Here is a 24,149-nt window from a genome sequence, read left to right as displayed (position 1 = left end):
AAACAACCTCACGTCAACAATGATACCACACGCAAGAAAAAAAAAAAAGTCAGGCTACTCAACAACCAACCTGGCAGCAGCGAGCAAGCCCCAAACCATCCTAAATTATTATTATTATTAAATTGTAGAAGTCTGGGAGGCTTGCTCCTCATACAGTTATCAACTTTGGGCCACTTTAGCATATTTTAAATCTGAGTTTCTTGCATTTGCTTACCTTAAAGTGTCCGCAGATCATGCACAGACTTATCCATTATATCCACAGTTTTTTGCCAAGTCTCACACAGGTTTCTTTCAAGTCTACTGTTGGGCCAATAAATCATAAATAAAACAGCTCAGATTTGTTTGTTTAAGTTGTTTCCCACTCCACTTTATTCTCGTGGGTTCACATACCACTGCCGTTATTTCCCCCTAATCACGAGTTTGTTGGTCTTCCAAAATGGCGCAGGGTCTGTTTACTTCCGGTTTCGGGTGACGTCAGGGAAAGGGGTCTATTATTACTACCAGAGTGGATTACCGGAGAGCAACCCCCCCCCCCCAAAAAAAAAAAAAAAAAAAACTCTTCGGATCTGCACAAATTACACAAGTCGCCCAAAATGCCGGGGAAAAAGCAGAATGCGCTGAAAAGCGCGCCGTTTGCACGCCTGTGATAAGAAAGGTTAGAGGAAAATGGCCAGATTGGTTTGAGCTGCCAGGACAGATATAGTAACTCATATCATCACTCTTTACAACCGTGGTGAGCAGAAAAGCATCTCAGCATGCAACAGCAGACGACCACATTGGGTTCCACTCCTGCCAGCCAAGAAATCTTAGAATCAAGAACAAGTTCCGATTAAAGTGGCCAGCGAGTGTAGATTGAATAATTATAGATTGAATCCATAGTCCTTGATGCAATTCATGCATGTAGTGATGACTGCAATTATGTAAATGTTATACTTACCAGTCTCAGTGTACTGGATGCTGTTGAGTTCCCGGATGTAGGTTGGTGCTAAGATCACAGGGTACAGGAAGTTCTTGAATTTCATCTCAATACCTTAAAAGGAGATCAGAAAGAACAAATAAAAACATCAACCAGTAAAAACTTCCTTCTACCAAATTCAAATAAATAAATGTTATTCCAAGGTAAAATAACTGACAGATGACATCCTGCATTTCAATCAGTTCATATTTATTCAACGGAGATGCAACAGCTGTAAAATAAATGTTTTTTGTATAATATAAAGAGGCAACACTTTTTAGCTGAAAGTCTCACCAACTTCAGTGTTCCCCACCACCAACTTGGCTGTAGGATACAACGCCTTCAGCTCCAGGAGTCCCGTCAGGGTGTTGGGCTGAATCCATAAAACTCTTTCTCCAAGAAATCTCAGCTGCTGTGGTAGATGCTGGGAAAGACTCTGAAGAACATCACATTTGAATTATAGTTCATTTAAAAACGGACCCTTGGTTTGTTATAGCTACATGTGAACAAATATTAACGGAAACAAATCAAATCAATATTTTATGTGCAATTTTAACTCAATTTAATTTGAGACTAAATGTAAAGCTGATATTAAAGCTTAAACTGTTCATTGTTGTTGTTGTAATTTTTGCAGTAGAACCAGACTGTGGTTGACATGCTGAATATACCATCAGTTCTGGAGGGAAAATGATTTCCTGAGTTGGGTCCAGTGGCATAAATTCTGACAGGTCAAAGAGTTGTTGAACTGAATGTTTTGAATCTCCCTGTAAAACATATTGAAAATGACTAGACCAAAAGATTTGTGTTAAGTAGAAGTTTAGTTAAGAAATTCTGCATTGTGCAACACCAAGGACAGATCAGAGAAGAAGTGAAATGTTGGCATGAATTTCTGTACAAACATGTGACTTTCTCAGGCATGCTTGCTTGTTTCTCAGACAAGGAACAAGCAAGCATGCTTGATTATCACTCCAGAGTGAGATTACAACTGATGTAGTTTGCAGTTCACACTGGTTGTACTCACACTGACCTGCTCCTTTGTGTCTTCACTGCTCAAGCAACAGACTTTGGATTTTCCTTTTGCCCTACAGCATCCTCCATCCTGGTCAACCAAAGATAAAAATGTCCTTTAACAAGTGTCCATAATTCTACTCCCATTTGAGGGTCGATTCAATTCAGTGTGCACCTGAAGGTGCTTTCTTGGGCAGATTGAACCAGTTAGCAGGCAACTTCATATTAAAGGGGACATGGAGAGGAAAACATTTTTTTTTAATTATTGTTGTTTTTGAGATCTGCTGATGTGACTTGGAGACCTTCTGGGTCTTTCAGAGTGGACTGTTACCTTCCCAGTCTGTACAGCAACAGAAAGGAAACAGATGGAGAGAACAGACCAGTTACAAAAGTCCATGCTTCTTACATTGAATCTCCTTTTATTTTTATGGTACCGCCCATTCATTAGAATATGACCACCCATAGCAATCTCAATCAAGAAGATGGAGCTGTGAGAAGTCTGTTGGAGTGACCATCAATCTGTAAACTGTAAGTAAAACATTCAATATTAACAAAAATAAATCAAACATTAAATGCTGTACTGGAGATTGTAATAGATTTTAACTTTTGGACTGAACCTTAGTTCGCTTGCATGACCAGTCAAAGCCATCGGGTAACATTAACCGGTCAGTTAGCGTTAATGTTCTTTCCATGACACTAAATTTGATAAAACATGTTGTTTGATGTACAGTACGTAGTTTGCCAGGCTACATTATTATCAGAACTGACCACTGTACTGGTGCAATAAGTGACTCCATGTTGTGTGATTTTGATAAATGTGTTAGCCACCATGCATCAAGGTGACTCCAGAGGGGTCTTTTTCACAACTTCAGGCTGTTAGCTGTTAGAGCACACAAGTTATTTAAATATTATATATATATAGTTTCTGGAATATTTGTTTCATATGTACACAAGCATCTGGATATCAATGTTAAAACCTTAGCAAAAACAATTCCATGGGTATGGCCGACATTTTTTTTTTATTTAAAATTTTTTTTAAAGATGTTAGCCAATCAGACCGAAGCTATTTACATGTTTAATATTTAAAGACACAGCCATAAAATCAGCCTGTTTAATCCTTTAGGGCAGGGGTGTCAAACCTGATCCATAAAGGGCCGTGTGGCTGCAGGTTTTCATTCCAGCCATGCAGCAGCACCCTGATTTGGCTTATTCAATCAACTGACACACCCACCCTTTAATCAAGGGTGGGTGTGGCTGCAAGTATTTGACTGTGTGAAGACAGTTCAGTTGATTGAATGAGCCAAGTCAGGTGTGCTGCTGCATGGCTGGAATGAAAACCTGCAGCCACAAGGCCCTTTATGGATCAGGTTTGACACCCCTGCTTTAGGGTTTTCACACTATGATAAACAGCAGGAGAGAAAAAAAGAACTAAGGTGTTTTTTTTTAAAATAATTTTACAAAAGCATCTCAGGGAATAATATAAAATAATTGAAAAGTGTGTGATGTGTCCCCTTTAATGCCATGCCTTTGGAATAAGACATTCACCAAGCACATATGGGTGACATGCTTGGGGTCCACATGCTTTTGAATATTTAGTGTAACCTGAGTTGCTCGAGTTGTCCTGCTGAGTAAATGACCATTTCCCCCAAGCTTGGATCTCACTGGTTCCTCTTCTTCTGAATAACATTTTAGTTTTTTGGTGCCCACACTGGACAGTTTTTGTTGTAGAAACTCCTGTTCAAGCACTATATAATGCTATAACTATCATCATTATGATTTTGCTACTGTTTATTACAATTCCCATATAACACGTAACTATACTCAGCACTGAGTAGCGGGTGCCTTCAGACCTCCAACATCACCCTAGGCTTCATATTACCTTGGTGAAGGTCTTGTAGCCCTCCAGTATAGGTCTATATCCAGTGCAACGACACAGATTACCTGTATGAATGAACACCAGTAAAAGTTAACTGCATTCGTGTTACTATTATGTGTTAAGACTATGAACAAATGGCAAACAAGTTTTCAGATGATGGCCATCATTCTACCTTGAAAAGCCTCCTCGATGTCCTGCATTGTAGGCTGGGAGTTGTTCCTCAGCAGGGCGTACATGGACATGACAAGACCTGGAGTGCAGAAACCGCACTGTGATCCGTGAGCCTTAGCAATGCGTTCCTGCCCAAACACAACATGGCATAAAGGATAGTGTTGGATATAGATACAGGGATGTTTGCCATGGGAGAAGCAGTTACATAATGAACCATCCAACTTTAAACTTCAGACTAATGAGGCACATAAAACACACACTGCAACAAGTCATGTTAAAACCATATATAATTTTTTCATACCTGAACAGGATGAAGTTTGCTGGCTATACTGCCAATTCCCTCCACCGTAGTGACTGCACAAAGATGCATTGAGCAAAGTGGTGCCAGGCACGCATTAATGGCCTGGTGACTGTGACAGGGCAATCAAGGATGTGCTTTTTTTTATGTACTGGATGTAATTTATCTCTACTATATACAACCCCGATTCCAAAAACGTTGGGACAAAGTACAAATTGTAAATAAAAACGGAATGCAATAATTTACAAATCTCAAAAACTGATATTGTATTCACAATAGAACATAGACAACATATCAAATGTCGAAAGTGAGACATTTTGAAATTTCATGCCAAATATTGGCTCATTTGAAATTTCATGACAGCAACACATCTCAAAAAAGTTGGGACAGGGGCAATAAGAGGCTGAAAAAGTGAAAGGTACAAAAAAGCAGAGGTGGAAAGAGTACTAAAATATTATACTCAAGTACAAGTACTGTTACTCTGATGAAATTTTACTTAAGTACAAGTAAAGTTAACAGACAAAAAATCTACTCAAGTAAAAGTAAAAAGTAGATCATTTAAAATGTACTTTGAGTAAAAGTAAAACGTTACTTTTAACAATGGGTGTTTTCTGCCTCCATTGTGTTGTGCAAAAATGAAAAAGAAGAGGAAACAAGGATATATGTACATTTCAACCCAGATGTTTTATTTAAAGGAAGTGTATCAAATTGAATGCTTAGGATAATGCTGCATTAAAACTGAGACAAACAAAAAAGGTCAATACACACAGTCATGTCGTTTACATCGCCCTGACCACACACAAAGCATTGTACACGAAATATGAAAGTGAAATGTTGCACCGAAATCTCGTAGCTTGCCTGTGTGCACTGTGTGTTATTGAACAATTCAATTCAAACATTATTTGTTTTGCTTAGTATTCCTTTCTGGCCTGTTGGATGTAGAATGGTAGGAGGACTGATCACATCAGGTTGGCGAGCTAACTTGCTTGCATGATTAGCCAACCGAATAACAGACTAGTTACCATTATGTTACAGTACCAACAGGTTGCTACTTCAACATTAGCAATGCCATCCACTATTTTTGGAATATAACCAGCCTATTGTCGGTTTTACTATGGAAAGGAAACATTATGATCAGGGGCGCAGATACGTTTTTTGAACTGGGGGGGACAAAAAACTGGGGGGGACAAAGCTGCCAGCAAACCAACCCCAACCCCAATATGCCTGTCAAACTTGTTGTGGGTAACCATAGCAACCAAGCTCGAGCTCGAAACCTGTGCAGTCTGCACAGCTCAACCAACCGAATATCAGTCTTTGTTTTGTTTTATGTGAGTTGTTGCAACTATGTATACACTGCTGTGCACCTCAATAAACCGAATGGTAATTAGTCTTTTGATTTTTCCGTGAGGTTTGCCTTATGCAAAGAAAGACAGCATAGACGTTTTTTCCTCCCTATAAGTGGGGGGGACCGAACGAGGTGAATTTAAATCTGGGTGGGACGAATCCCACCTGTCCCACCCTCTATCTGCGCCCGTGATTATGATGCCAATGACAATACTTACCTCAACATGCTTGCACAGATTAGACGTCGAATTTTTGTATGCTTCAATGGTTGTCTTCATGGGCACACATAATCTGCATTGCATAATGAAACTGTCACCCCTTTTCTCTACGAAGCTGAAGTGATCACGTATGTAGGGCCAGGGGTGCACTTCATTACTGGAAGAAATTGCGTTTTCTGCAGGGTCGTCCACCACAGGTTCCTCGGTCTCCTCCATGTCCGCAGGGGCACTTTATCAACACCCGTGGCCCAGGGGCTAGGCCCCTCATAGGCTACCTGTCAAGCCTACCCTTACCGTTGGCCAGGAAAACACTCTTATTTTATTTGCAATACGTGTCAAGCATTTACAGTGTAAGCGCGTAATTAGCCTAGAAGCCTACGATAGGTTACATTTGGCTCAGCGTAGCTGCGCAAGGCCCACGCTCACATTGCTCAACACATCCGACCACAGAGGGAGAGAAGAACGCGCGCATTATCATTACAGAGCCAGTTCTGATTATTACCATGGACAGGACAGTGATACTGCGTAACTTTCACGCAGGGGCATGACCAGAGATAACCACACAAGCGGGCGTGCGCTAATGTAGACCTATGTGTTGTAAACATAAAACACACACACCTACAGACAAGTCCTTTTAAAAAATAAAATACATAAAAATAGCTCGGCGGCATGAAAACAAACATTCACTGCAAGACAAGGTGCCCTAGAATCGCCATCAGTTTTTAATGTCTATATGGACTTTGCTGTCAGGATTGCACAGCATGAGATATCAAAACTGTACCCAGATACAGGCTTCAAGTTCAGATATTGCATTCCAAATGAGGTATCCACAAGAGAAATGCATACGAAAGCACGAGCATCAGGAGAGGGTTGCATAACAGAGATTCTATACGCAGATGATCAGGCCATACTCGCTGGATCCATCGAGGAGCTTCAGAATATTCTTCAGTTGTATGATAAGACCTACACCCGCTTTGGTTTACAAATATCATATGTCAAAACAGAAACAATGGCTTTTAACGTCAATGAGGATATCAAATGTAAACCAAGTATCATTTCCCTTGGTGGCACTAATATTAAAAACGTCCGCACCTTTAAATATCTTGGTTATAATGTCAGCAACTGTGATGAATCCTCACACTTCCTGCATGCTAGGATAAGTGCTGCATTCATGAAATGGAATGAACTGAAACACGTTCTAACCGACCACCGAATACTACTAAAAACCCGTATAAAGTTCCTAGTGGCATGCGTTCGATCTCGCCTCCTGTACAGCACACAGGCATGGCAACTATCATCCAGTGAAATTCACAAAATTGAGGTAGTGTGGCACGGCTTCCTAAGGAAAATGATTAAAGGTGGATATAAACGAAAGAATGCCCCTGACCAAAAGAACACTACAAATGAAGATATAGACTGGAGCTACAAGATGTCCAATGCTGACCTCCGGAAACTGACAGGAACCCAGGATATAAAACTATCCTGCTACGTACAACAACTAAAATATATTGCTCACGTTTGCCGGATGGGCAATAACCAAGTGCAAAAGCAGCTCCTGTTTGACAAAAATGGTTACAAATGGACGAAATGGGAAAATCTGCTGGGCTTAGACACCCAACAGATAAGACGTATGATGATGGACAAATCAAACTTTGAGCAACTGCTGCAACTGCTACAGCAGAAGCACCCCTAGAGAGTTTAACTTTTGACAGGGGAACATGATGATGATGATGAAGGTACTTGGCTCGGCGGCCACATGAAACGTAAACACCATGGACAGCAGCCAAACTCATAACTCTACAGACCGAAATACATGAAACCAAGTCCTACTAGGGTCTATTTTACCGATCTATGTTCAAGCATCATGCAAGTCTTCCTTCTCCTTGAAGAAGACCGTGCATTCAACTGCCTTTTTGACATGACTGCATCGAAATACCACTTGCAACAATATTTCAAGCACTCCATCAAGAAAAAAGTTAAACATGATGAACACGGGCATACCGTTTTGAGCATACGATTTTTTAAAAAGAAACTAGCTACATCAAAGTCCTTCAATAAACCCATCCTTTAGCGCAAATGAGCTTAACCTAGTTCAAAGCATGACGCTAGCAGTAGCTGCATAAGGCAAAATCATGTGGGCCTTTCGTCAACAACAAGCCACGGCGGGCAAACATTAATAATCAAGCGTCCTTACCTTAAAACATTGTCTTGACCACAGAACTTCTCAAGTATTTCACTTAAATCCACACGGGTTAACAACACACCCAACACAGCTAGCGAGAAATGTGGATCTGCGCTAGCTTTGTATTGCTATTCCCCTCAGTATGCTTACTCTGTCTGCTGCCCGAACTGTGAACATTATAGGCTACAATCTTTTCATCAATTTCTTCAGTAGATGCCGTTTTAGACATTTTATTATCCCCATTGAAATATGCTATTATACTAACAGGATTATAACTCAAATCACATGACACGTATTCAAATCACAACTGATTTATTTTACTGTTGGACAGATCATAGCATATCTAGCCTAGCTGCACATAGCCTAGCTGCTGGTAGGCTGATAACTGATAAGTAGCTGATATTCTGAACAGATTGGTGATCCTTACCTTAAAAAAGTCTGTGACTTTAGGCAACGATTCTATCATTACCTGCATCTCTCTCTTTTTTTCCTTTTATGCGCCCCGCTAACATGTGAACGCTTCATCTTTCAAAGCCTCTAAATTTGTGTCTCTGTAGTCTGCAGTCTCTGGCGCGCTTTCGTGCGTGACGTTACATTTTGTTACATTTTATTCTGGTACAGTTGTGGGTGTTCGTTTCGCGAACCACATCCACCATGGCTCTTACAGCAGGCTACTGTGCGCTCATTTATTTCTAACCTTATTTCTATCCGTACATTAATGTAGGCCCACGATTCCGACAGTTTATTATTTTATTAATATTACAAGGCCCCTGATTGGCTGTGGCCCAGGGGCTTGAGCCCCCCGAAGCCCCCCCCCCCCTAAAGCGCCGGTGCATGTCCGCCATCGTCTGTGTGAGACTCGCGCGCGCGACAACTGTCCTTCCCGTGATTCATTTCCAGAACGCATTTCCCCTTCTCCGTTTTAGCCTTTTTTATTTTTTATTTATTTATTTTTTTTACTCAGTAACGGTTGTGATGTAAAATGTACCGAAGTACACTACTTAAAAGAAAACATACTTAAGTAAAAGTAAAAGTACACTCTTTAAAAATTACTTGAAAAAGTATAAGTACACAAAAAAGCTACTCAAGTACAGTAACGCGAGTAATGTAATTCGTTACTTTCCACCTCTGCAAAAAAGGAACAGCTGGAGGACCAAATTGCAACTCATTAGGTCAATTGGCAATAGGTCATTAACATGACTGGGTATAAAAAGAGCATCTTGGAGTGGCAGCGGCTCTCAGAAGTAAAGATGGGAAGAGGATCACCAATCCCCCTAATTCTGTGCCGACAAATAGTGGAGCAATATCAGAAAGGAGTTCGACAGTGTAAAATTGCAAAGAGTTTGAACATATCATCATCTACAGTGCATAATATCATCAAAAGATTCAGAGAATCTGGAAGAATTTCTGTGCATAAGGGTCAAGGCCGGAAAACCATACTGGGTGCCCATGATCTTCGGGCCATTAGATGGCACTGCATCACATACAGGCATGCTTCTGTATTGGAAATCACAAAATGGGCTCAGGAATATTTCCAGAGAACATTATCTGTGAACACAATTCACCGTGCCATCTGCCGTTGCCAGCTAAAACTCTATAGTTCAAAGAAGAAGCCGTATCTAAACACGATCCAGAAGCGCAGACGTCTTCTCTGGGCCAAGGCTCATTTAAAATGGACTGTGGCAAAGTGGAAAACTGTTCTGTGGTCAGACGAATCAAAATTTGAAGTTCTTTAGGGAAATCAGGGACGCCGTGTCATTCGGACTAAAGAGGAGAAGGACGACCCAAGTTGTTATCAGCGCTCAGTTCAGAAGCCTGCATCTCTGATGGTATGGGGTTGCATTAGTGCATGTGGCATGGGCAGCTTACACATCTGGAAAGACACCATCAATGCTGAAAGGTATATCCAGGTTCTAGAGCAACATATGCTCCCATCCAGATGATGTCTCTTTCAGGGAAGACCTTGCATTTTCCAACATGACAATGCCAAACCACATACTGCATCAATTACAGCATCATGGTCGCGTAGAAGAAGGGTCCGGGTACTGAACTGGCCAGCCTGCAGTCCAGATCTTTCACCCATAGAAAACATTTGGTGCATCATAAAACGGAAGATTCAACAAAAAAGACCTGACAGTTGAGCAACTAGAATCCTACATTAGACAAGAATGGGTTAACATTCCTATCCCTAAACTTGAGCAACTTGTCTCCTCAGTCCCCAGACGTTTACAGACTGTTGTAAAGAGAAAAGGGGATGTCTCACAGTGGTAAACATGGCCTTGTCCCAACTTTTTTGAGATGTGTTGTCATGAAATTTAAAATCACCTAATTTTTCTCTTTAAATGATACATTTTCTTAGTTTAAACATTTGATATGTCGTCTATGTTCTATTCTGAATAAAATATGGAATTTTGAAACTTCCACATCATTGCATTCTGTTTTTATTTACAATTTGTTCTTTGTCCCAACTTTTTTGGAATCGGGGTTGTATGTATAAATCTATATTATATGGACATGAGTGTTTTACTGGGAAATACGCCACTCATGCTTTTCATATGAACTACATCTGGGACATGGAGAATGAAAACTGTGACATAAATCTCTCTGTGTCACTCATGAGGGAATTGATAAATTGTTTTGATAAATGTGGGCACTTTTTCTTTGTGAATGTGTCTATAAAATAAAAAGAACATCACACATTGACTTGGAGATATGAAGTTTATCTTCTCATGTTGAAAAACTCACATTTTTCATGCAAAATACATCGCGGATCTGAGTGACATATTTTCTGATATTTCACTCTGATGACATCACTCCTAGTGTTTTCCTGCTGACTGGACGTGTGTTTTGTGAAAATGGTGAACAGGTTCAAAATTAAAATTCTTTTGATTAACTTGCATTTTTTGTGTGTGGATGTGTCCATATAATATAAAGAACATTCCATGGTGGAGTGAAGATATGAAGTTTATCTTCTCTTGTTGAAAAATATTTCACTCGTTTGGTTCGCTCACCTGTGAATATGTTCACCACTCAAAGATAAACTTCATATCTTCACACCACTGTGTAATATCCTCTGTATATTATATAGAAATGTATTATACAGGCTCAAGATTCTTGTCTGAAAGAAATTGAATCATATATAAATGAACTAATTAAACATACAGTCTGTTTGTGGTTTAATGGAAAAGATACACAATCTTGTTCTGTAGTTGGTGGAACTTGGAGACCATCACAGTGCAGGCGCCACACCCACCTTCAGCACATCCCAGCTTAGTCCCTGTTAAACCCACTGAAGGCAGCAATATTAAGGAAAACCACAGAAAGGTGCAAATATGTAAACTCTGATAAAACATCATAAAAATGTAATTGCAATGTATTGAGAAAACAGTCTTGAGCCCTCAAAGAAGCACGCAGATGAAAAATGCTCAAGTCAAGTGCAGAATGTGCATAAATATAATTTACATATGACACGCCCAGATTTTGGGTTTGCTCCGTCCGAAGCACGTATCTGCTTTCATTGTACATAAATCATAAACTAAGAAGAATCCATACAGACTGAAAACTGTGTACGTGCATTTTTTTAAACTTGCACATCCTCTGTGAATACACAAACATGATCTTCAATGTCATTTCATTATGATTAAACTCTAATTCACATCTGATCCGAGTTGATGGTGTCCTATATTACCCACAATAATGTTCAACTGAAAGTGGCACCAGTGGGAATTAAACTTGATCTAAAGCATCTGGTGCAGGACTCTAATCCTTTAGTCCTTTTGTCCAGGGGTCATCAACTGGTCTGGATGCAGGTTCAGCAACATAGCAGACCAAAGTGAGTAATTTGAGAAATCCTGGAGATGATAAACGTGTTGAACAAACAAACACCCCTCCTAGAACTGCCACCTTATTGTGGTGGAGGGGTTTGTGTGCTTGAATGATCCTAGGAGCTATGTTGTCGGAGGCATTATGCCCCTGTCAGGGTTTCCCAAGGCAGACAGGTCCTAGGTGACAGGCCAGACCAAGAGTAGTTCACCAAAACCGCGAATGGAGCAACAACCAAGGACCTAGACATCGCCCGGTATGGCGCAGCCGGGGCCCCACCCTGGAGCCAAGCCCGGGGTTGGGGCTCGCATGCGAGCTCTTGGTGGCCGGGCCTTTGCCTATGGGGCCCGGCCGGGCTCAGCCCAAAGAGGTGACGTGGGCCCGACCTCCTGTGGGTTCACCACCCACAGAGGTAGCAGTAGGGGGCTGGTGCAGTGTGGATTGGGTGGCAGTCGAAGGCAGGGGCCTCGACGACCTGATCCCCGGACACAGCGGCTAGCTGTTGGGACATGGAATGTCACTTTGCTGGGGGGGAAAGAGCCTGAGCTTGTGCAGGAGGTTGAGAGGTACTGGCTAGAGATAGTCGGGCTCACCTCCATGCATAGCTTGGGCTCTGGAACCCAGCTCCTCGAGAGGGGCTGGACTCTCCACTTCTCTGGAGTCGCCCATGGTGAGCGGCGGCGGGCTGGTGTGGGCTTGCTTATAGCTCCCCAGCTCAGCCGCCATGTGTTGGAGTTTACCCCAGTGAACGAGAGGGTCGCCTCTCTGCGCCTTCGAATTGGGGAGAGGGCTCTTGCTGTTGTTTGTGCCTACAGGCTGAATAACAGTGTAGAGTATCTGGCCTTCTTGGAGTCCCTGGGAGAGGTACTGAGGGGTGCTCAGACTGGGGACTCCATTGTGCTACTGGGGGACTTCAGTGCTCACGTGGGCGACAACAGTGACACCTGGAGGGGCGTGGTTGGGAGGAACGGCCTCCCCGATCTGAACCCGAGTGGTGTTTTGTTATTGGACTTCTGTGCTAGTCACGGTTTGTCCATAACAAACACCATGTTCGAGCATAGGGGTGTCCATAAGTGCATGTGGCACCAGGACACCTTAGGTCGGAGGTCGATGATAGACTTTGTTGTCGTTTCATCTGATCTCCGACCCTATGTCTTGGACACTCGGGTGAAGAGAGGGGCTGAGCTGTCAACTGATCACCACCTGGTGGTGAGTTGGATCCGCTGGTGGAGGAGGAAGCTGGACAGACCTGGCAGGCCCAAACGTATGGTGAGGGTCTGCTGGGAACGTCTGGCCGAGCACTCTGTTGGGGAGGTCTTTAACTCCCACCTCCGGGAGAGCTTTTCCCAGCTTCCGGGGGAGATGGGGGACATTGAGTCTGAGTGGACCATGTTCTCTACCTCCATTGTGGACGCGGCTGTTCGGAGCTGTGGCTGCAAGGTCTCCGGTGCCTGTCGTGGCGGCAATCCCCAAACCCGGTGGTGGACACTGGAAGTAAGGGATGCCATCAAGCTGAAGAAGGAGTCCTATCAGGCCATGTTGACCTCCAGGACTCCTGAGGCAGCTGACAGGTATCGGCAGGCCAGGTGTGCTGCAGCTCGGGCAGTTGTGGAGGCAAAAACTCGGAACTGGGAGGCGTTTGGGGAGGCCATGGAGAAGGACTATCGGTCAGCCTCGAAGAAATTCTGGCAAACCGTCCGGCGCCTCAGGAAGGGGAAGCAGTACTCTGCCAACACTGTTTACAGTGTGGGTGGGGAGCTGTTGACCTCAACTGGGGACATTGTCGGGTGGTGGAAGGAATACTTTGAGGATCTCCTCAATCCCACCGTCATGTCTTCCATTGAGGAGACTGAGGCTGATGACTCAGAGGTGGACTCATCCATTACCCAAGCTGAAGTCAATGAGGTGCTTTGCAAGCTCCTCGGTGGCAAGGCACCGGGGGTGGATGAGATCTGCCCTGAGTATCTCAAGTCTCTGGATGCTGTGGGGCTGTCTTGGTTGACACGCCTCTGCAACATCATGTGGCGGTCGGGGACAGTGCCTCTGGAGTGGCAGACTGGGGTGGTGGTCCCTCTTTTTAAGAAAGGGGACCGGAGAGTGTGCTCCAATTATAGGGGAATCACACTTCTCAGCCTCCCAGGGAAGGTTTACTCCAGGGTACTGGAGAGGAGAATTCGACCGATAGTTGAACCTCGGATCCAGGAGGAACAATGCAGTTTTCGTCCTGGTCGCGGAACACTGGACCAGCTCTATACCCTTCATAGGGTGCTCGAGGGTTCATGGGAGTTTGCCCAACCAGTCCACATGTGCTTTGTTGATCTGGAGAAGGCATTCGACCATGTCCCCTGTGGTATTCTGTGGGGGGTGCTTCGGGAGTATGGGGTTCGGGGCCCTTTGCTAAGGGCTGTCCGGTCCCTGTACGAATGGAGCAAGAGTCTGGTTTGCATTGCCGGCAGTAAGTCAGACCTGTTCCCAGTGCATGTTGGACTCTGGCAGGGCTGCCCTTTGTCACTGGTTCTGTTCATAATTTTTATGGACAGAATTTCTAGGCGCAGCCAGGGGCCGGAAGGAATCCTGTTTGGGAACCACAGGATTTCATCTCTGCTTTTTGCAGATGATGTTGTCCTGTTGGCTTCTTCAAACCAGGACCTCCAGCATGCACTGGGGCAGTTTGCAGTCGAGTGTGAAGCAGCTGGGATGAGAATCAGCACCTCCAAGTCCGAGGCCATGGTTCTCGACCGGAAAAGGGTGGCTTGCCCTCTTCAGGTTGGTGGAGAAGTCCTGCCTCAAGTGGAGGAGTTTAAGTATCTTGGGATCTTGTTCATGAGTGAGGGAAGAATGGAGCATGAGATTGACAGGCAGATTGGTGCAGCCTCCGCAGTGATGTGGTTGCTTTACCGGTCCGTCGTGGTGAAGAAGGAGCTGAGCCAAAAGGTGAAGCTCTCAATTTACCGGTCGATCTACGTTCCGACTCTCACCTATGGACATGAGCTTTGGGTAATGACCGAAAGAACAAGATCGCGGATACAAGCGGCCGAAATGAGTTTCCTTCGCAGGGTGGCTGGGCGCTCCCTTAGAGATAGGGTGAGAAGCACAGTCACTCGGGAGGAGCTCGGAGTAGAGCCTCTGCTCCTCCACATCGAGAGGAATCAGCTGAGGTGGCTTGGGCATCTTTTTCGGATGCCTCCTGGACGCCTCCCTGGGGAGGTGTTCCAGGCATGTCCCCCCGGGAGGAGGCCCCGGGGAAGACCCAGGACATGCTGGAGGGACTATGTCTCTCGGCTGGCCTGGGAACGCCTCGGTGTTCTTCCCGAGGAGCTGACTGAGGTGTCTGGGGAAAAGGAAGTTTGGGCTTCCATGCTTAGACTGCTGCCTGCGCGACCCGGTCCCGGATAAAGCAGAAGAAGACGAGACAAGAACAAACAAACAAAAACCCTTTATTTATCAAAACATTTGTGTTTCGTGTTGCAGATTCTCTGTTGTGGCTTGTTACAGTTAATCACATGCAGTTAAGTGAATTTTATAGTTGAAGTCATTTTATCTGACCCAGTCATTTTCCATCAGGCCAAAGTTGTGTTTAGTACCTGGTACCTGTACTTTTTTGGTATCACCTCCATCGAGGTTCTCCATGAGCTGAGACGATACCAAAATGTGACATAAAAAGACCATGGATTACTGAATGGCCAAAGAGAATCACATCACCGCATCATCATTATGCAAGACAGGAAATCCTGAAAAAAACCCTCCATTTTTAAATAGCACTATAGTGCATTTTCTCGTCATAATGAGTTAATTGTTTATTAATTATTCATGTTGTGGTATGGGGCGGCACGGTGGTGTAGTGGTTAGCGCTGTCACCTCACAGCAAGAAGGTCCTGGGTTCGAGCCCCGGGGCCAGCGAGGGCCTTTCTGTGTGGAGTTTGCATGTTCTCCCCGTGTCCGCGTGGGTTTCCTCCAGGTGCTCCGGTTTCCCCCACAGTCCAAAGACATGCAGGTTAGGTTAACTGGTGACTCTAAATTGACCGTAGGTGTGAATGTGAGTGTGAATGGTTGTCTGTGTCTATGTGTCAGCCCTGTGATGACCTGGCGACTTGTCCAGGGTGTACCCCGCCTTTCGCCCGTAGTCAGCTGGGATAGGCTCCAGCTTGCCTGCGACCCTGTAGAAGGATAAAGCGGCTAGAGATAATGAGATGAGATGAGATGTTGTGGTATGTGATTATTTATGTAGATCATTTACAACCCCAATTCCAAAAAAGTTGGGATGCTGTGTAAACTGTAAATAGAAACAGAATGTGAAGATTTGCAAATCAAGGAAACCCTATATTTCATTGAAAATAGTGCAAAGACAACATATCAAATGTTGAAACTGAGAAATTTTATTTATTATTATTTAAAAAAAAAAATAAATAATAATAATTATATATATATATATATATATATATATATATATATATATATATATATATATAATGCGCTCATTTTGAATTTGATGTCAGCAACACATTTCAAAAAAAGTTGGGGCAGGGCATATTTACCACTGTGTTACATCACCTCTACTTTTAACAACACTAAATGTTTGGGATCTGAGGACACTGACTAATGTAGTTTTGAAAGAGAAATGTCCCATTCTTGTCTGATATACAATTTCAGTTGCTCAACAGTTCGGGGTCTCCTTTGTTGTATTTCAGGAGATGACATTTGGCTTCATAATGTGCCAAATGTTTTAAATGGGAGACAGGTTTGGACTGCAGGCAGGACAGTTTAGCACCCAGATTCTAGTAAATACAGAGCCAAACAGTTTTAATATGTGCAGAAAGCAGTTTAGCATTGTCTTGCTGAAAGAAGAAAGGCCTTCCTTGAAAAAGATTTTGTCTTGATGGCAGCATATTGCTCTGAAACGTGTATACATCATTCAGCATTAATGATTCCTTCCCAGGTGTACAAGCTACCCATGTCACATGCACTAATGCACCCTCATACCATCACAGATGCTGGCTTTTGAACTGTGCACTGATAACAAGCTGGATGGTCCCTCTCCTCTTTAGCCTGGAGGATGTGGTGTCCATGATTTCTAAAAAGAATTTCTACTTTTGATTTGTCAGACCTTGGAACAGTTTTCCACTTCGCCTCAGTCCAGACAAGGTGGCGGTGTTTCTGGATATTGTTTATATCTCGTTTTAACTTGTATTTCTGGATGCAGTAATGAACTGTTTTCACAGATGATGGTTTTCTGAAGTGTTCCAAAGCCCATACAGTAATTTCCACTACAGACACATGTCTGCTTTTAGTGCAGAGTCACCTGAGGGCTTGAAGTTCACAGGCATCCAATGTCAGTTTTCATCCTTGTCTCTTGCATACAGAGATTTCTCCAGATTCTCTGAATCTTATAATGTTATTATGTACCATAGATGATGTGATCCCCAAATTCTTTGCAATTTTACATTGAGGAATGTTATTCTTAAATTGTTGCACTGTTTGCCCACACAGTCTTTCACAGAGCGGTGAACCCCTCCCCATCTTTACTTCTGAGAGACTCTGTCTCTCTGGGATGCTCATTTCATACTCAGTCATGTTACTGACCTGTTGCCAATTAGCCAAATTAGGTTTTTTTTAGCATTACACAACTTTTTCAGTCTTTTGTTGCCCTGTCCCAACTTTTCTGAAATGTGTTGCTGACATCAAATTCAAAATGAGCATATATTTTTCAAAAAACAATAATTTCTGTTTCAACATTTGATATTTTGTCTTTGTGCTATTTTCAATGAAATATAGGGTTTCCATGATTTGTAAATCTTCACATTCTGTTTTTATTCATGTTTTACAGTGTCCCGACTTTTTTGGAACTGGGGTTGTATTTATTAATGATTGACAGACTGAATAAATGCGGCATCATGTTAAGCATTTACATGTCCATGCTGTCGAGAGTTGCTGGTAATCCAGTGAACCCAGTTCAGGACTAGGACTGGGAATGTGGAGTGCAGTTATTCCCCATCAACAAGGAACTGAAATTCCCAGTAAGTGTAGGTCATAAATGCGAGGTCATTAAGTCCTAGCTCTTCAAGACACACCGCCTGTCGCTCCTACCAAGCAGAAATAAATAACCAGGCTGCATAAAACAAAATGAAGAAATCTCATCTCATCTCATTATCTCTAGCCGCTTTATCCTGTTCTACAGGGTCGCAGGCAAGCTGGAGCCTATCCCAGCTGACTACGGGCGAAAGGCGGGGTACACCCTGGACAAGTTGCCAGGTCATCACAGGGCTGACAAAATGAAGAAATATTAAATAAAAATAGAATCATTAAGTTAATGAATTTAAATAAATAAATAAATAGACATTAAAATTATTGCAAGCACGGTTGTTCTCGGCTTCTGTAATTCTTCACCAAAATTAGTTACGCATAAGTTCGATCATACTGTATTTCCATAAGGGGAAAAGGATGAAGTAGGGACTTGAGCACTGGGTGAACACAAAACTCAACTTTTATTCCATACTGTTTTTTAAAAACAATGGCAAAGAATCCAGTGTTAAACAAGCTACAGATATACAGACTAATCAGATTATTTTAATTTTCATTACAAAATGTGATTACCTGATTAAAGCACACAGGCTTTTTGGAAGAGGATACACTTCCTCCTGAGAAAGATCAGCAGTGTCATTTCTGGCTCTGCATGAGTTTCAGTGATCTATTGAAATAAACCAGTCACAAGGTTTTATTTTCACACCTGACTTTATAAAGAGTGACTCAGTAGTAAAGCAATGCATTTCTGGAATTACCTTTTTTCCATTTACAAAGAGAACCAAGTCATCCCGGTGTGTTCTATTTATTTCCTCCATAGTGCAAGTTTATCTTCAGCAGCTGCCTGAGAGGAGAAACTTCAGCATATGTACAGTGTCCACTCCCACACACACAGAGTTCAGTTGTTCAAAGTTCAGAGATTCAGTTGTAAATTGTTATGCACTGAGGAACGTCGTGTGTTAATTGAAATAAATCAAGAAATAATTGTTTTCAACAAAAACAAGTGCCACTATTACTGGCACCCCTGCGTTTAATACTTTGTACAACTCTCTTTGGCAGGTTTTTTATAACCGTTTTTATAATCATTCCCTTAGTACTGACTTATGAAGGTCAATGTACTTCTCCTCAATTTGGTTTGTGTGTTCTCTTATCGCTCCCATGTTGAGGGATGACTCAGGGAATTTGGCCTCTGTGTCACTTCATATTTGTTCCCCAGTTAATCAGGAAGCCATAGATCACAGCTTGGAAGTTCCTACACAGGCCAATCAACTCAAACATGTACAATTTAAATGGGAAACATGCTTCAGGTACATTGTGTTGACTATAATTTCCAGAGGTACCAATAATAACCCATAATCTGCCTCAGATCACTTGCTACTCCTGTCCATTTTCTCCTCCAACATATTTCTGATCACACAAACATGTTGCTTGCATGAGTTTTGAGGCATGAAGAGAGTCTGTTCATTTAGAATGGAGTAACTTTGGTTGTTGACTGAGACTTCACATGTGAATTAGAGCATGAGGGCATACTCACCCTCAGAATAATTATGGGTGGCATGGTGGTGTAGTGGTTAGCACTGTTGCCTCACAACAAGAAGGCTCTGGGTTCAAGCCCAGCGGCCGATGGGGGCCTTTCTGTGTGGAGTTTGCATGCTCTCCCAATGTCTGTGTGGGTTTCCTCCTGGTGCCCTGGTTTCCTCCACAGTCCGAAGACATGTTAGGCTAACATGGGGTGGCCTTGGGCTGAAGTGCCCTTGAACAAGGCACCTAACCCCCAACTGCTCCCCAGGCACTGTAGCATAGCTGTCCACTGCTCTGGGTATGAGTATGTTCATTGCTTCAGGTGGGTTAAATGCTGAGAGGAATTTCAATGTGCTTAAGTGTACGTGTGATAAACAAAGTTCTTATTATTATTATTACCCTGTACCACTCCAGAGAGCAATTGTCCCCCCCCCCCACCACCACCATTCCCCAGCTCACATTGTGCTTAATATTCCAGTCCTGAGTCAAACATTGGAGCAACTTACACTTGCATAAGTTCAAATTATACCTCACACCTCCCCAGGTCAGATAAATTTGCCAAGATGGTAGGATTCTCAGGACCAGTTCAGCCAATTCCAATGACAGCTCCAGTAAACCTAACCAGGTATACCAAAAATAGTGACAACTCCAATTCTAGTATCAGAACAAACCCAATAAATTTGTTAAGGGGAGATCCACTGTGCAAATTTGGACTTCAAATTCAGTGTACTCCGAATGGAGTGTGTGTGGATGAATGAGGAGTAAACAGTCAAATGAGTCTATAAGCCGATGATATTAATGTATACTGGTTGGGGAAAATAGAGGAATCAGTGCAGATAATAATTTACAAATGAGGAAAATTCATTCAGGTCCAAATTCCAGAGGCAAAGAAATGTGAACTGGATTACCAGTAAACAGAAAATGTAGGATAAGCAGAGAAGTAGAATTGAAACTAAAATATTTGAGAGATCATTGTATAAATCTAGTGTCAAAAAGGTTAATGGACATGAGTAAGGCTGCACAATTAATGACAGAGGAAAATCCAGAAAAGAAAGCACATAGCAAAAAGGGAAGAAGGAGAGATACTTGTCCTCTTCACTCCCACTGGAGCTTAAGGGCTCCACAAGATCCCTCCATCCGGCACAGTCTTTTGCCTTGGTCTCAGCCTCACTCCAGGTGATCCCAAAGAAGGACAGATAGAGAAGTTAAAAGAAGGTTTATATTGGAGAAGAGCACAGAATAACAAATGGTACCAGTGGCCTCATTAGACCAACAAAGACCTGCACACATTCTCCACTGACAAATTTGATTATACACTCACCAGCCACCTTAATAGGAACCTGTTGTTGATTCTAAGATTCCTGTTCTTGACTGGCAGGAACGGAACCCAATGTGGTCTTCTGCTGTTGCGTGCTGAGATGCTTTTCTACTCACCATGGTTGTAAAGAGTGATTATACGAATTACTATATCTTTCCTGGCAGCTTGAACCAATCTGGCCATTTTCCTTTGAACTCTCTTATCAACAAGGCATTTCCACTCACAGAACTGTCACTCACTCAATGTTTTTTGTTTGTTGCACCATTCTATGTAAATTGTAGAGACTGTGTGTGAAAACCCCAGGAGATCAGCAGTTCCTGAAATACCAGTCCATCTGGCACCAACACCCATGCCAGAGTGAAAGTCACAGAGATGACAATTTTTCCCATTCTGATGTTTGAAGTGAACATTATCTGAAGCTCTTGATTTGTATCTGCATGATTTTATGCATTGTGCTGCTATCAAGGGATTGGCTAATTAGATAATCGCATATAAAACTGCAGGTGGATGGGTGTTCCTAATAAAGTGGCCACTGAGTGTAGCTCTGAATCTTTACACTTGTAAAGAATGTGAAAAATTCAATAGGGATCATTATTAGCCAAGGCAGTCATCATGGCCATATTGTCCAGCTGAGTGCCTGTCATCAATAGTTAATCCAGATTATCAGAAGTATTTTAATCAAACATACTGGGGAGATTATTATAAAAAGACGAATGTGAAGATATCCCCAAATCATAGGGAGACACCAGATAGTTCCATAAACAACTGGAATCTCACCGATGAATGTTTTAATAAGTCCAAAGGTACACTGCCCTGCCAAAAAAACAAAACAAAAAACAAAACAAAAAAAAAACATTGTGCACACTAATATTTGGTTGGACCGCCTTTAGCTTTGATTGCAGCATGCGTTCACCATGGCATTGTTTTGATAAACTTATGCAATGTCAACATTTATTTCAGTCCAGAGATGTATTAATTTTTCACCGAGATCTTGTGTTGAGGATGGGAGAGTCGAACCACTGCGAAAAGTCTTCTCCAGCATCCCAAAGCTTCTGAATGGGGTTAAGGTCAGGAAGCTGTGGTGGTTAATTCATGTGTGAAAATGATTCCTCACGCTTCCTGAACTGCTCTTTCACAATCTGAGCCCTAAGTTTATTCCCGTGCCATCAGGGAAGAAGAAAATCCATTGATGTGAACCTGGTCATTCAGTACATTCAGGTCAAGTCAAGTTTATTTGTATAGTGCTTTTAACAAAATAAATTGTCGTAAAGCAGCTTCACAGACAATTAAAGGCTTTAAACATGAGCTAAATTTATCCCTAATTTATCTCTCATTTATCCCTGATGAGCAAGCCTGTGGCGACGGTGGCAAGGAAAAACTCCCTCAGACGACATGAGGAAGAAACCTCAAGAGGAACCAGACTCAAAAGGGAACCCATCCTCATTTGGGTGATAACAGATAGCGTGATTATAAATAGCTCACTTCTATAACTGTGTCCTATAGAGTCAAAGTACAACTGTGAAAACAGGAAAATAATTAGAGTTTCAACATGAAGACTCTTTTGTTGAAGTTATAAACTGGTCATTGATGGAAACATGAGTGCAAAACTGTTCATGACAACTGTAGTCCTACAGTTAGCAAGTCAACTATAGTCCTCAGGCATAAGTGTCCAGAGCCATCTTCCAAGTGTGACTTTCGACTGTCCATATGGGGCTGTCCTCCACAGGAGCAATGTGATGAGACTCCAGCCAGACATAAGGCATCAGGATGGATCAGGCAGGTCCGAGGAGCAGAAGAAGTCAGCATCTTACTGGTGTCTCAGGATCAACATGTGACTCAGAGGAGCAGACAGAGGGGAAGGGGGGGAGAGAGAGAGAGAGAGAGAGAGAGAGAGAAAACACAGGTTGTTAGGTATGCCCAATGCCACCTAATAAGTAAGAACAGGATACATTTTGCACTGAGTGCAAGCAGGGACTTCGGCAAAACTAACTATGACAGCATAACTAAAAGGGGAGGGCCAGAAGGTAACAGACATGAAGGCACCCTGGAACATAAAGCATCCAGTCACTACACCATCAACAAACCTGAGTGAGTGGGGGGGGATGACAGCATCCATACATCCCAGTTTACCAAAACACTCTGTGCCTGAGGACCCTCCGGATCTACTCCTTTACCTAATAAAAACTATTAGCAAAAGGCTTGAGTAAACAGATATGTTTTCAGCCTAGACTTCAACACTGAGACTGTGTCTGAGTCCCAAATACTACTTAGAAGGCTGTTCCATAACTGTGGGGCTTTGTAAGAAAAGGCTCTGCCCCCTGATGTAGCCTTCACGATATGAGCTACCAGCAGATAAATCAAAAGGTGCAGGCTAAGTAGCCATGGTGGGTCATAAAGAACCAGAAGTTCACTAAGGTACTGTGGTGCAAGACCATTCAGTGCTTTAAAAGTCAATAGTAGTATATTATAAACAATATGAAATTTGATTGGGAGCCAATGCAGCATGGATAAGACAGGGGTGATGTGGTCATATCTTCTAGTTCTAGTAAGGACTCATGCTGCTGCACTTTGAACTAACTGGAGCTTGTTGATGCACTTATTGGAACATCCAGACAGTAAGGCATGACAATAATCCAACCTAGAGGTAACAAAAGCATGAACTAGTTTTTCCGCCTCATGTAGTGACATTATATTTCTTATCTTAGCAATCTTTCTGAGATGAAAGAAAGCTATCCAGGTAATGTTATCGATATGAGTTACAAATGAAAGACAAATCGAGTCAATTATCACACCGAGGTCTTTTACTGCTGCACGAGAAGAAACAGAAAGGCCATCCAGAGTTACTGTGTAATCAGAAAACCTACTTCTAGCTGCATGGGGTCCGAGTACAAGTACTTCTGTCTTGTCAGAGTTAAGCAGAAGGAAGTTAATAGGCATCCAGTGTCTAATGTCCTTTACAAATTCCTCAATTCTATTAAGTTGGGGTCTCTCATCTGGCTTTGCAGGAACAGACAACTGTGTGTCATCAGCATAACAGTGGAAATTAATATCATGCTTATGAATAATATCACCCAGAAGTAACATATATAAAGAACACAGCAGCAGGCCTAAGCCAGAACCTTGTGGAATTCCAAACTTTACCTCAGTCTGTCTAGAAAAATCACCATTTACATCAACAAACTGATAGCGATCAGTTAAATAAGACCTGAGCCAGGAGAGAGCCGTCCCCATAACTCCCACATTTTCTAGTCTATCCAGGAGAATGGAATGATCAGTGGTGTCAAAGGCTGCACTAAGGTCAAGCAATACAAGCAGGGAGACACAGCCCTGATCAGATGCCAGCAGTAGGTAATTTACTACTTTAACCAGTACTGTCTCTGTGCTATGGTGAGGTCTAAATCCTGACTGATACATTCAT

General features: G+C 42.6%; 1 protein-coding gene across 1 annotated transcript in view; it reads right to left on the bottom strand.

Annotated features, from left to right (window-relative positions):
• xdh (xanthine dehydrogenase) overlaps positions 1-18,710 on the bottom strand; it is a 121,555-nt gene extending 102,845 nt beyond the window's left edge. The window contains exons 1-10 of the mRNA XM_060932908.1: positions 18,651-18,710; positions 18,502-18,559; positions 11,245-11,341; positions 4,312-4,420; positions 4,012-4,138; positions 3,843-3,904; positions 1,983-2,054; positions 1,624-1,719; positions 1,250-1,391; positions 938-1,030 (exon numbers count right to left, since the gene is read on the bottom strand). Of these exons, the coding sequence (XP_060788891.1) occupies positions 938-1,030; positions 1,250-1,391; positions 1,624-1,719; positions 1,983-2,054; positions 3,843-3,904; positions 4,012-4,138; positions 4,312-4,420; positions 11,245-11,341; positions 18,502-18,559; positions 18,651-18,710 (916 nt within the window). The remainder of the gene's footprint in view (positions 1-937; positions 1,031-1,249; positions 1,392-1,623; positions 1,720-1,982; positions 2,055-3,842; positions 3,905-4,011; positions 4,139-4,311; positions 4,421-11,244; positions 11,342-18,501; positions 18,560-18,650) is intronic.
• Positions 18,711-24,149: the final 5,439 nt, after the last annotated feature.

The sequence above is a fragment of the Neoarius graeffei genome, chromosome 11 (genome assembly GCF_027579695.1).
Source record: "Neoarius graeffei isolate fNeoGra1 chromosome 11, fNeoGra1.pri, whole genome shotgun sequence".
Classification (NCBI taxonomy): Eukaryota; Metazoa; Chordata; class Actinopteri; order Siluriformes; family Ariidae; genus Neoarius; species Neoarius graeffei.
Note: the sequence above shows the minus strand (reverse complement) of the source record. Positions and strands in the feature narration are given on the sequence as shown.